This window comes from Cyrtonyx montezumae, unplaced genomic scaffold (assembly GCF_038088225.1).
Source record: "Cyrtonyx montezumae isolate F1298 unplaced genomic scaffold, pur_monq_1.0 scaffold_20, whole genome shotgun sequence".
Classification (NCBI taxonomy): Eukaryota; Metazoa; Chordata; class Aves; order Galliformes; family Odontophoridae; genus Cyrtonyx; species Cyrtonyx montezumae.
This window is the reverse complement of record NW_027071937.1, coordinates 4,973,808-4,987,300: the sequence shown is the minus strand read 5'-3', so window position 1 is coordinate 4,987,300 and position 13,493 is coordinate 4,973,808. Positions and strand designations below refer to the sequence as shown.

Sequence of the window (13,493 nt, the reverse complement as noted above, 5' to 3'; positions counted from 1 at the left end):
TCCACATCTAGAAGTGGCACTAGCACATCTGGATAGGTAAATATGTAAATACTTTTGCTTTTACAAAATGCAGTTTAATAGTGCATCTATGTCTGTGTCTGTTGGTGCAGCCAATATTCACAGGCACAGCACTCCAGGATAATGATGTCTGGAGTAAAAAATCTAAGTGAAAGTCAATAAGGGCAGGAAACTCCAAAATTCAAATGTCTCTTTTGGACAGGGACTCTTAATTTCACAATTCCAAGTGTAACTTTAAGAGAATTTAAGAGAATCTTCCAGTGAGCATTTTCCCCTTATAGTCTGGAAGGAACTGATCGTTTCAGCTCCCTGCACTACTCACAACTCTTCACCTTATGTGAAAGAAGCAAACAAACCATTCATAAGCACTCAGATCTTGAAGAGCCTATGTCTTGTGTTCAGAAGTGTTTTAGGTTTCATTGACTTTGAATTTTATTTTTAAGAATTTTAAAAATATTTTGGCTGGCTTTTTGTCTCTACTATCTGGGAATGAGAACAAGCGTTACGAGCCCATCCAGCTCTTCCTCGATTGCAGGCAAGCACTCTGGTAAGTTAAAACGTTAAATATCAAGTTTAGCAACTACATCTAATGGGAACTTGGCCAAAAATTAAGGAGAAAAAAATCCCAACGGAATAATTGGATTTATTCAATTATATAACATTACTCACTCTGTTGTCTGTGCTACTGAAGCACCACTCTGCTTCAGAGGCAGTTTTTAATCCGGCAGTATTTTCATCTGAGGGTTCTGACTGCAACAACTGTGAGGACACGTGGAAGATTCTTCCATCATTATCTAAGCACTCAGTACTAATGTGAGCGCAGGCTGGGAAGGTCTGTGACTAGTGGAGATGAATAAACAGTTGGAGGGGAGGTATTTGACTGTTTAATACGTGTGCCAAACTGTCTTTCCAGGGTCATGGAGACTCGGCAATTCCTGGGGGCTGTCAAACTGATTACACGCAGCAAACCAGCCGGTGTGTCTCTGCCTGCTGCTTAGAGCAAGCACTGATATGTCACTCAGACTTTACTATCAAGTACGAGCTTATGTGTGCTTGAAATGTTGCTCAGCTTTCGACTCATTGGTGTGCTCAGTCCTTTAAAAGCTTCCATACACTCTAAAAAAAAATTTGTCTTGCACTGTAAGGGGGATCTTTGTTCTGAATACAGAGCGTGAGCCTACAAGGTTTTTGTGGAAGAGCAGGCTCCAGCTAGATGTACAGCTGTAAAGTGTTCAGCTGTGTTTCAGCTGTGGTAAAATGATCCTTGTTTTCTATTTCCATACAATAATTTCTGGGACATTCCTTTGGCTATAAAAATATAAGTTGCTATTAATCACGCTGACTTGCATGATTTTATGTGTGCCTGTTCTGTATAGCAGGAATACTTAGCAAGAAATTTATTCATCATTTTTTCACACATCATTACATTGTATTTGTGAGGATTTAGCACATTTTCTGGTTTTGCTTGACAAATCAAGGGTCTGGTGTAATAGGTCTGGCTGACATGACAAAAACTAGGCATGATCACCAATTATGTCTCTGTCAGGTAGCAATATACCTATGTGGGGTAAATAACTCCCAAGGGTGATACTCCACAAAGAGATAGTATAAGTGATAGCATATTTTAAGTAATTCTATATAAACAGTATACAAATAATACAAAAGAGAAGATAGCTCACCTTTAGGATGACAAGGCTTGCAGGGGACTCCACGTGGGAGGGATCTCCAAGAAGAGATCCTTCCCTGGTGGTGGTCAGCCCTTAAATGGGGTTTGGGAGAGGTGGAGCCAGGCTCCACCCCTTCCACTCACACAGGTATATCACCTTCACCTGTGGCCCCATGGCTGACTTGGTGCTCACCTCAGGTGACCAATCAGTGGTTCAGGCCATGATTCAGCTGTTCCCATACACTCTATCTAAAGAAAGAAATACTGTGAGATCGTAACTTTTGCATCAAAGAGGAGATTGTCTTTAGGAGTAGGCTTTGTTCATTCTATTCTTGAAAATAATATGCAACTACCACTACAATTTATGTAAACTGTAAGGCCATTAATCATTATCAGACACTGCCAACACCTCCCCAGACATTCAAATATACATAGAGGGAAAACGAACGTGAGTTTTCTTCACTTATCTGAGAGTCACTGCCACCCTGAAGGCTGTGAAGAGCTAACTCCTTTATTTGACAACACAGGAGTACTTGTGCCCTCAGTTGGAAAGATACCACAGACAGTCCAGTTTTGCAACTGAAGTTCAGCATTTTTACAACCTGAAGCTCAGAGAAGAGCAGGAATGCAAACTGTAATATCAATGGAGAAAAGCTACTTGTGCTACAGGCAGCAGTGCTACGTGGATGGTGTCATTCAGGAGGAAGTGTTACTTGCCTGTTATGTTTGATGTAATATGTGCATAGTTAGGAGAAGGTGAGAGGAGGAGGACACCATATTCTCCAAATACATTAACACATCTATTTGACAGGATTGTAACTGTATATTTTAACCCATCGACAGTTATTCAAGGACTGAAACTGCCATAGGTGTTAATTACAGGTAATGAAAAACATTTGATAGCAGTGAAGGAAAGTGACTGAATTTTATCAACTACAAAACCAAGTTTTTCTAAGTGGGTTGTTCGTTGTTAGTGTTATCATATTAAGCATAGTCTCATGTCTGAGCATCAGATGTAATTTCTGGAAAACCTTGTGTAACAGCAGATAACTCAGAGAACAAAGCTTTCTATCACCTAGATGCCATTTTCCTTCCTTTTTAATGAAACTACACGGGCTTTTGGTTCCCTTCGAAGAGGAACAGTTTCTGACTGAGTTGAGAATTGTGCTACTTGCTTTTTCGAATACATGAGTCATGTTCCTCTGGAGCATACATGTTGACAATGCAGCAAGAACAAATAGTAAATCAATCCAGCTGCAAAAGCCACTAGATGCTCTGCTCTCATCCCTCCTTCTCAACGATGACTCCAACTCAGTGGCTTTGTTTTATTTCATTATGTCTCTATAAAACAATAAAGGGAGTGCAGAGAAGGCATCATTCTGTGAGTTGTTATAAAACTGTTTCAGCCAAGCCCCAGATGTAAGCACCTGTTGTTGGGAGACGTTTTACAAATTAAACCCAGAAGTCAGACTGCAGCTGAACTGAAACTGAGGTTCTCCTTTGAAAAGCTTAAAAGACAGGCTATAGCAACAACCGGTCAGTTTGAATGAAAGGGTTTACATCAGTGGAACAGACAAATCGTACTTCAGGAATACATACTGCTTTATGTGTGGAAGAAGTAGGGAGGGAACATATGCCCCTGTGATCATCATGGAACTGGCTTTCGATTATATGGCCTACATTTTCAAATTGTGGACCTTGAAAGACCAATCTATAGAACACAATAGTATATTGCAAGTGATAAAAGGGGAAAAAAAAGCAAACATACAGTTGCATAGTGAAAAGATTAAAAGAAAACAGAAGAAATAAAATCATGCTGCACACTTGAACTTACCTTGTCTGAATGTGAAAACAGCCACATTAATCCATCTTGGGAGATGCAGGCAGAGCATGAGAGAAGCTGTGCTGGGCATCAGGAGGGCCTTGAGGCATCCCTCTAGGGGAGAAGTTGATCATCTTGCATTCTAAAGCTGTGATGCTTTGCTTAACTGTTGTGTCCAGCGTGGGTGGCAGCTCGTCTCCTGTTTGCACAGGGAAGCACACTGCAAGCAGTGGTTGTGCCACAGCAGTTGTGGGCGGCAGTGGGAGCAGGGACATAGCTGGCAGGGAGTGACAGCGAGGAATACACAGGAAAAAAAACTAACAAACTGGGATTTAGAAACAACAGGTGTGAACAGGAACTGGGACACTATTGTGGGGCCTCTGAGGAAGCAGGAGTGGATCCAGGACCAGTTGGGTAAGTACATGGCAAGGGCAACTTGAGGAGGAGGCAAAGAAAGGAAACGGAGGCAGGGAGAGAACGTGGGAATGTCGTGTGACTGGAAAGCAAACCACAAAGGGCAAGTTTCTACTTCTTCAAAGCTGTGTCTGTTTCTTAGCTTGATCTGCATCATAATGATAATCTGAAGGCAACACGCTGCATTTTTCGTAGAGAAGAGTGGCTCAGCTGTTTCTTTAAGAGCAAGACAGAGCTCGCTGTAGCTATGGGGCTGCACTGAGCTCTTCCACAACAGGTGGAAAGGGACAAAAAGGGTTATTTAAAGTCCGCCTGCCCTGCTGCAGTGGCAGGTGTGCTGGCAGGCGCTGGGGCTCAGTGACCTTCTTAGGGCTGCGCTCCCACACCAACAGCGTGGGCTGGATGTGAGTGACAGGGCCTCTGCGGCCTCGCAGCGGAACGTCTCAAGTCCTGTGAGTCATTCCCCGCCTAGTGCGTCCGCAGGGCCACCCCGGGGAGATGCCGGTGCTGGGCCGGCAGGGCCACCTCAGGCAGCGGGGCTGCTCGGGGCGGCCGCGCGTTAGGATCATCGCTCCCAAACCCTCACACGGACGTATTTCCCCTGCGGGACCGCTGCCAGCCCCTCGTGCCGCCGGGATCACCCGGCAGCGGACGGCGCCTCGCCGTGAAGGCGCGCGGCCACGTGCGCCTGGTAACGGCAACGGCGGCGCGCACGCATGCGCACATCGCCCCCGCCGCTCCTCACATGCACACCTGCGCACGCCGCCGCCTTTCCCCCCTCCCTCCTTCCCTCCCGCCCTCCTCCCGCCTCTCGCGCCGTCCTCTGTGTCTCCGCGCCGAGCCCCGCCCCACGAGAGCGCCAGGCGCGGCCAATGGGCGCTCAGCATGGGGTGGTCGGCGGGGGCGGGGCTTGGAAGCAGGCTCTCTGCGGCTGCGCGCGTACCGCCCGCGGCGGGAGGCGGTTTCCGCGCTTGCGCGCGGCGGCGCGCTCGTCCTCTCCGGAGGAGCGGGGAGGCGTGCGCCTGCGCCCTTTGCCGCCCGCCGCCCAGCGCCCGGGAGGGGTCTCGGTGCGCCTGCGCATTGCGGCCTACGTCCCCCCCGTGCCCCGAAGGGGGGGGGTGCTGCGCATGCGCTCCGCGCCGCCCGCCCCTCGCCAGCAGCAGCAGCCGGAGGAGGTGGAGGAGGAGGCGGTGGCGGTGATTCTGGCTGAGGGGAGCGCGAGGCAGTGCGAGCGCCGCTGCCGCCCCCTGTGATCCGGGAGCCCCAGGTCCGGGCGGAGGAGGCGGCGGAGGGCGGCAGAGCGGCGGCGGTAGCGGCAGCACAGCGGCAGCAGGAGGAGTCTGCGCGCGGCCCCCCCCCTCCCTCAGCCCCGCTACAGCCCCCTCCCTCCGTGCGCGCTCCGCTCCGCACCACCACCATGTCGGCGCCGGCGGCCAAAGTCAGTAAGAAGGAGCTCAACTCCAACCACGATGGGGCCGACGAGACCTCAGGTGAGGCCGCGCCGGGGGCGGGAAGGGAATGGCGGCCTCCGGCTCGCACCGCGCCGCACCGACCGCCATTTTCCCCAAGCACACGGGCCGCGGCCGGGCCGGAGGCGGGAAGAGCGCGGGGCCGGCCGGGCGGATGTGCAGGCCCCGGCGGCGGCGGGAGGAGGCCATGTTAGCGCCCTTTTGTCTCCGCTCCCGGCCCGGCCTCCTTCCCCACGGGCGCAGGCGGGGCCGGCCGGGGGGCGCTGCGGCCTCGGCGGAACGGCGGGACCCCCCCCGCTCCCCCCCCCCCCGCTGCCTCCCCCCCCTCCCTCCCGGAGCAGCATCCGCGGAGCCTCATTGTGCTCCGCCGCCATGATGCTCGGCCGCCTCCCGCTCTCGGCGCCGCCGCCGCCGCGTGGTGCCGCTCCGCCGCGCGGGGATGGAGCGGCGCCGCCGCGGGGCCACGCGGTGCTCGGCCGAGCGAACCGCCCGCTCCTCCCCACGTGCGATCGCGGCGGCTCCGCGCTTTTGATGGGTCGCCGCCGCGCCGCGGCTTTCCTGCCGTTTACTGCCGCCGGGGGAAAAGGGCGCAGCGTTCCGCTTCCTCCGAGCCCGCTGCGGTCGCACACGTGCTCCCCGCGGCGCGACCGGGCCCCCTTCGGGATGAGCGGTCCCGGGGGCTGAGCCGTGCGGGCGGTACTGAGCGCTCTGCTCCGCGCCGATCCCTTCCCGCTGCCGCTCGTTCATCCCCGGGCGCGGTGGGTAAACGGGCGGCCTTTAACCGAGAGCTTCGGCGGACGCGTCCGCGGGGACGTAGTGATGAGAAAAGCGCTGCCGAAGCGTGGCTTCAGAGTTGTGTCCTTGTAAGTGGCCCATCCGATGCACTTGTCGGGTTTTAGAAAGCGGCACGTTCCTGGTTGGGCTATTTTCATTGATGTTTCTGTCCCCTCCGAATGACTTAATGTGCGTTCCTTGAAATCTGTTGGTCCTGGGCTTGCGGCTTCTTAGTGAAGTCGCTGGTAATCTCCTGATTCACTTACTACCCGTGTTGATCTGTAAAACCGTATAGAGGAACTTGAGTGGTGATTTTATAGGAGTAAACTTGTAAGGAGTCCCTTACAAACTTTTTGTTACTTCATCCATACTTCACCGTGAAGGAGGTGAAACTTGAAGGCCTGGTAGTGCTTAAGACACCAGATAGAAATACCTGTGTTCCTACAGTAGGTCACCGGAAAAGGTCATAAGAGGAAACGCCAAGTGATTCCTCAGGTTGAGAATGGAGGGATTTTGATGCATTTTCATTTATTTTTCAGAAAAAGAGCAACAGGAAGCAATTGAACACATTGATGAAGTACAGAATGAAATAGACAGGTAAACATTACAAAGCATTCATTTTTCTCTAGCAGAAAGTAAAAGATTTCCAAAAATAAAAGTGTTTAGTGAAGTAAGTGCTTGGCAGTGGTTCTCAGTCTCTTCAGACTCCACCATGATGTATGCTGTGTTCTGACCTGGCCAGGTTTAAGAATTATTTGTGTAAGACCAAATTTTTGAACTGAGTTGATTTTTTTGGTTAACAGTTTTGAACTAAAAATACGGACCTTGAGTTTAAATTTTTCAGTTCACTGTAATAGTTTTTGTATGAGGTTTATTTCTTAACTGCTTTTCCAAGTCAACACGTGTGCCGTTTTGCCACAGTGTTCCTATGCTTTTGAGCAATGAAGTTGAAAAAATAGCTGTGTTAGAAATACTTTTTATTATACATTTGTGTGTTTGCGGAGTGATAGGTAGAAAACATCACTGAAGGTTTAGTTTAACTTCCTCAAACAGTGGCTGCTCTGTCAGTATTTGCTGGGTCTCATCTCCATGTGTGCTGTCCTGCAAAGTGTGCAGGTGCCTGTTGCTGCTGTGGCCCTGGGGAACAGTTGTGTTGTCAGTGCTCAACAAAGCCAATTAAGTGTCATCTTAAAACTTTACTGATGTGGGGTACAAAGTTCTTTGCTATGGTCATGTTTACCTGCCCCAAAATTATAAAGAGTGGCATATAGTGTTATATGTTATGCAACAACAGGTGTCTTGCAAACAAGACATGTAAGATGTTAAAATAGTACTTTGCATTGTGTAAATAAGGGTCTGCTCTCATGTAATGCTGCAAAGCATAAAATAAGCTTAGAACGCTTCATTAAGAGGTGTGTGATTGCTTCTGGTAGGGTGTTTCTTAGCAGTGGTTACAGGTTTGGGGCTCTGTTCTGTTTGAACTCCTTGACTGGTCTAATTAAATCCGTTCCGTTTGCTGCTGACTGCTCATGATACGTCTTGTAAGTTTTCTCTCCTGAGGTTAGCGTGGCTCTTTCTATTACAGACTGAATGAACAAGCCAGTGAGGAAATTTTGAAAGTAGAACAGAAATACAACAAACTCCGCCAACCATTCTTCCAGAAGAGGTCAGAATTGATCGCCAAAATCCCAAATTTCTGGGTAACAACATTTGTCAACCACCCGCAAGGTACATTGCTAGTAGCCCTCTGTTTCCATACATTCAATGTTTCCTTGTAATGTCAGGCTGTTGCAGTTCTGAGTGTTTTCTAGGAATGTTTCTGGGCATGCATTTACCCAGAAGCTTGCTTCATATGCAGACACTTCCTTTTGTCGTGGGGTACACTTTATAAGCTTTTTAGCTGTTGCATTTGTTGGCCAAAGGAACATCTTGATCACTAGATTTCCGCAGCAATTTTCTTCCTGTATTTTAAATGACAAGTTTCACGCTTGCCTCAAATAATTGGCCCCTTAAAGAAAATACAGCTGCTAAGCGTCTGTTCTCTGGTTGTGTCTCAAAAAAAAGGGGCCATAAGAAGTTGGCTCAGACAATGTGTTGCTTTTCAAACCGTATGCAGTGTAAATTTCCTATATTTCATGTCTATGACATACGTTTAATAGCTTTGTTAACTTGAGATTCCTAATTCTGCCTTAGTATCTGCACTGCTGGGAGAAGAAGATGAAGAGGCACTGCATTATTTGACCAGAGTTGAGGTGACAGAATTTGAAGACATCAAATCAGGTTACAGAATAGATTTTGTAAGTACTTGGAATACTGCTTCTCTTTTTTGAGTGTAGTTGTGTATGGGGTTGTAGTTTGTAACTTAATCTTTTCAGTTGTCCATTCAGTACCAGGTTTGACTTGGCACGTATACGTTTACTGTCTGTGGGTCCTAACTCTTTGCTTTCAACTCTGCAGTATTTTGATGAGAATCCATACTTTGAAAATAAAGTTCTCTCCAAAGAGTTTCACCTGAATGAAAGTGGAGACCCATCTTCAAAATCAACTGAGATCAAATGGAAATCTGGAAAGGTATGTGTCCGTGCAGCTGGGAGAGGCAATTGCTGCCGTATGTGATACCATCATTTTCATTTGTTTTGATAATTGTAGCTGTCTCTTCCACTCTCCACCCCTTTCTCTGTTTTCTATGTATGTAGTTCATGCTTTGCTGGATTTGGAATACAACATTTACGCAGAGATACGTAGTTAATTCAGTTGAGCTATTGTACAGAGATCAGTTTTAGTGCAGAGTAGCTGAATGGTCTTTAAAATATACTGCAAAATCACTGTGAATTCTGGTACTGTTCATTAAATAATATAAGCCCATAAATGTTACAATTCTATCAAGAAAACAGAGGAAGTTTTGAGTTACCTTATAACCCAGGAAAGAATGGGTTAAATACGGGATGGTTGCATTCTTTTCAAACTTAGGAAGCAGGGTGTTGCAAACTTTCCTGGGCTGATGTGGTGGATGTATGTTCTTGTGACCATATGTTTTAGCGGCGTCTGCATTTTTATTTGCTTACCACAAAGAATGGCCTGAAGGCTTCAAAGCAGAGAGCATTAAGACACCAAGCAGGTCTTCATCTCAGTATTAAGTTAAAGACAGAGCTTAGAAGTGTGGAGACAGTGTTTCTCAAAGCATGTGTCTATATTGTAGTTGCAGCATTTAGCTACAATCACAGCAACTCTAGCATGGTATTAAGCTATTTTAAGTTTGGCATTTCAGTGAACGTTGTTTACTTCTTGTGACAGGGAAAATAAAGGAAATGCAAGTTGTTGTGCATCCGCAGTGTGTCAGTAGAAGTCGATAAAAGAAGCAAGTAGGATTGCTGCTGATGAGTGGTACCTTTTGTTATGAGTCCTTTAGGTTTTGAACATTTGTTTTAAGATTTTTCCCTGGAAGGTGAAGTAAATGACGTATTTTGGTTGTTGAGACAAGTATGTTTCTGAATATACTTGTTTTACTTTTTTGGGGGGTGAGGGGAAGGGGAACACACACACAGAAGTGTAAAAATGTATTTAGAAAACTTCTTAATTTTGTTTTCAGGATCTGACAAAACGTTCAAGCCAGACACAGAACAAAGCCAGTAGGAAGAGGCAGCATGAAGAGCCAGAAAGTTTCTTTACCTGGTTCACTGATCACTCTGATGCAGGTGCTGATGAACTAGGAGAGGTCATCAAGGATGACATCTGGCCAAATCCATTGCAGTACTACTTGGTAAGAGTAGTGCTGCGCTGTCCATTGATGCGCGCAGAAGCGCTGTGCAGGTAAAAGTGAATTCGATCACTGTAGTTGTGTGTGTCTTAAAGGTTCCTGATATGGATGATGAGGAAGGGGAGGGAGAGGAAGATGATGATGATGATGAAGAGGAAGAAGGATTGGAGGATATTGATGAAGAAGGAGATGAAGATGAGGGAGAAGAAGATGAAGATGATGATGAGGGAGAGGAAGGAGAGGTGAGCACCCTTAGGCTTTACCTGTTCCCTCTCTCTGATCTGTGAGAATTAAATCAGTTTAAGGGACCTTCTTGTGAGACTGTTGAGCCATTGGTTTAAAGGAGGTTTCTGTACAGTCACTGACAAAGATTTAGAGGGAGAAAAACAGAAGTTTTAACTTCTTTAACTTACAGAATGATTTCAGTGCACTGGTGAGTACATTTGTGTATCTCATTGTGCAAATAATGTAGTTTTAGTAAACCTGCAGGGAAAGTGCTCTAGATGAATTAGAGTATTAGTGTCTGCTCCAGCTTAATAAAATCATTAATTAGTGGGCATTATAGCAAAACTTCACTGGTAAATAGCTTTTGTTGGTACATCCTGCTCGGTGATCCTCCCCCCTTGTTGGTTTATTTTGGCTTATTGACATCTTAGAAGACTCATTAAGTTCAGGAATTAAGTTCTGCTTAGTAGTAAGTGAGGTTCCAGAGACAGCACTCAGAGTGCTGGGAGGTTGAAAAAGAGCGTTTGTTTCTGGTTACTGAGACAGGAGGACTGTGGTGGGTACCAGACACTGTGCTGAGTAATGGGCTGTAACCTAGAATGTCAGCATCTGAGGGTTGAGGAATTTTGTTCTTCTTATTTAAAAAGGAAACACAAAAGAAAAAGAATTCATTCACTTTCTAAATAATGAATATTAGTGATTCTAAGTCATGGTAACTTTTTCAGAACTGATCGTTTTTTCAATGGGACGTGTAGTGCTGACTGACTTCTGTGTAGATGTGTAACTCACAAGTGTCACTGCTGGTGAAGAGGGACAGATCATCATGCAAAGAGCTATGAGTAATACTGCAGGACTTGTAGTCTCTAGGGTAGCATTCTGGTTACTGCATTTTAAAGTTCATGCTATCTGGAGTTTAGTGATTAGATTTCTTTTTTTTATAATTGTTGTTTATCTTTCAACAGGAGGATGAAGGAGAAGATGACTAATTGAACACTGATGGATTCCAAATTCCCTTTTTACCTTTTTAATTTTTCTCCAGTCCCTGGGAGCAAGTTGCTGTCTTTTTTTTTTTTTTTTTCTTCTCCTTGTGCTCAGTCTCCTTGTTCTCTTGAGGTCTCTTTTTCTCTCCTTTACACCATGGTTCACAATTTAATTTGGGGAAAATACCTTGAGCAGAACACAGTGGAAAAGAGTCTACCGGTTTCTGTTTCAAGTTCATTTTTATCCCTTTCTGTCTCAAAGCAAAAAAACTGTTTATGGAATCAACACACCATGTTCTGTGGGAAAAAAGAAAACCTTCTGCTCCCTTCACTCTGCTGGAAGCTGAAGAGTGCTAGGCCCCTGTGTAGTAGTGCATAGAATCTAGCTTTTTTCCTTCTTTCTCTGTATATTGGGCTCAGAGATTACACTGTGTCTCTATGTGAATATGGACAGTTAGCATTTACCAACATGTATCTGTCTACTTTCTCTTGTTTAAAAAAAAAAAGAAAAAGATAAAAAAAAAAAATGGGGTTATAGAAGGTCAGCCTGGGGTGGGTTTCAGATGTGTGGGTGGGGTAAGTGGGCATTTTGACAACATGGCTTCTTCTCCTTTGGCATGTTTAATTGTGATGTTTAACAAACATCCTTGCAGTTTAAGATGACACTTTTAAAATAAAATCTTCTCCTGATGATGACTTTGAGCCCTTGCCACTTGATGGAGAATCAGCAGAACCTGTAGGATCTTATTTGGAATTGACATTCTCTATTGTAATTTTGTTCTTGTTTATTTTAATTTTTTTTTTTTTTTGTTTCACTGGAAAGGAAAGAAAGATGCTCAGTTTTAAACGTTAAAGTGTACAAGTTGCTTTGTTACAATAAAACTAAATGTGTACACAAAGGGACTGGTTGGTCTTCACTGAAAAGAAACAGTTTGTAATACTCTGTTTTGGACCTGCACATAGTTTCTTGGCATTTTTGGGGGCATTTGGTCAGTATTTACGTGGTGCAGTGCAACCTTGTGGTTCTGTGGACTGAGAATCAGTTCATTTAGGTTCCGTTATTTCAGTGCTTGGAAAGTGCTTCACCTGGCAGTTACTGCTGCACACTTTGTTTCTTGAATTACACGGCAGCCGTCAGATGAGGCTGTGGGTGCATATGTGTTGTGTGAAGCTAGAAGTGTATGTTCACGTTCTGCAGAAAGAAAAGCCACTTGACTCTTAGATACTTTTTTAGTAGTAGCTTGGAGTACTGTACCTCAAGTAAATCAGTCTGTGTGAGCAGAGCACACAGTCTCGGAACAAAGAGATTGGATGGGCTCTAGTAGGATTTTGTGGTGGTTCTGGAAGTCTGTTCAGGTGAAAATAAACATTCAGTGCAAGCTAACTTTTGGGGCTGTTTCGTTTGGCAAGATTCTTTGACGCTTTTGTATAAAGAAGCTGCTACTTACTGCTTTCTCTCCTAAGTAGCAGTGTGTAAATATGCTTTAGATATACTTCTTTCTTTTTCCTACCCCCATGTTAAGAGACTGTGTTTGAATAGCTTGTAATGATTTCACATGGAGCTTGTTGGTACTGGTATTTCACAAAGTGTAATGAAAGTTGTTTTAACATGCTGTGCTTTTGAAATATTTAAAAGATTGTATTAGCTAATCTCGAATTCAAACAGCTAGTTCTCTTTGGATGTGTAGAGAAGACTGTCTTCTGGGAAGACTTGCTCTTATATTCTCTGATTCCTTTTCCTCACAGAATTTGCTGTAATCAAATTCTGCTTTTTTTTTTTTCCTTTTTTTTTTTAATGATGCTTAAGAATACACTTAGCAGAGCAGGATTAATCTCTACTTGAGGCGTGCCCAAATAACATGGGAAAGGGGAGAGTGTTCTGTAAGTGTCGGGTCTGTCTGGGATTCAGTCCGGTTACCGGAGGCAATACAACATCCAGTCCGCATGCCATCAGTGCAAATTAAGACCATCTACTTTATTCCACCTCAACAAAAGCTTCTGCTCAGATCCTGCTGCTTGCAAAGCAAATGACAGTGCTAACTGTAATGGTTTCTTGCCATCTAGAGAGAGAACAAGTAAAAATTCAGAAGCCTATGATATTTTTTGTTTGATTCGTTTTTGCTCTAAGGTAGAAGTCCACTGCGTGTTGTGGTGGCGGGTTGATGTGCGATTATTACTTGCCCACAAATGTTAATTTTTATGTAATCTTAATTGATTGTAGATCTTGAAGGAAAAGAATCTAGCTAGTCTTAATTTAATGCTTTGTGAAAAATACTGTGCCATTGTTGCTAACATGTCTGTTCCTATCAGAAAACCTATAAAAACTGTTTTGAAAGTAATCAAAGCTTCAGGTTCTGTGAAGTCAAAA

At 45.3% G+C, this 13,493-nt stretch overlaps 1 protein-coding gene across 1 annotated transcript; it reads left to right on the top strand.

Moving 5' to 3' along the window:
- The first annotated feature begins 5,165 nt into the window (after positions 1-5,165).
- SET (SET nuclear proto-oncogene) lies at positions 5,166-12,024 on the top strand. The gene is made up of 8 exons (XM_065737571.1): positions 5,166-5,410; positions 6,703-6,760; positions 7,749-7,891; positions 8,357-8,460; positions 8,621-8,734; positions 9,753-9,923; positions 10,016-10,162; positions 11,108-12,024. The coding sequence occupies exons 1-8, from the start codon at positions 5,338-5,340 to the stop codon at positions 11,129-11,131; spliced, it is 834 nt and encodes a 277-aa protein (XP_065593643.1). The 5' UTR covers positions 5,166-5,337; the 3' UTR covers positions 11,132-12,024.
- Positions 12,025-13,493: the final 1,469 nt, after the last annotated feature.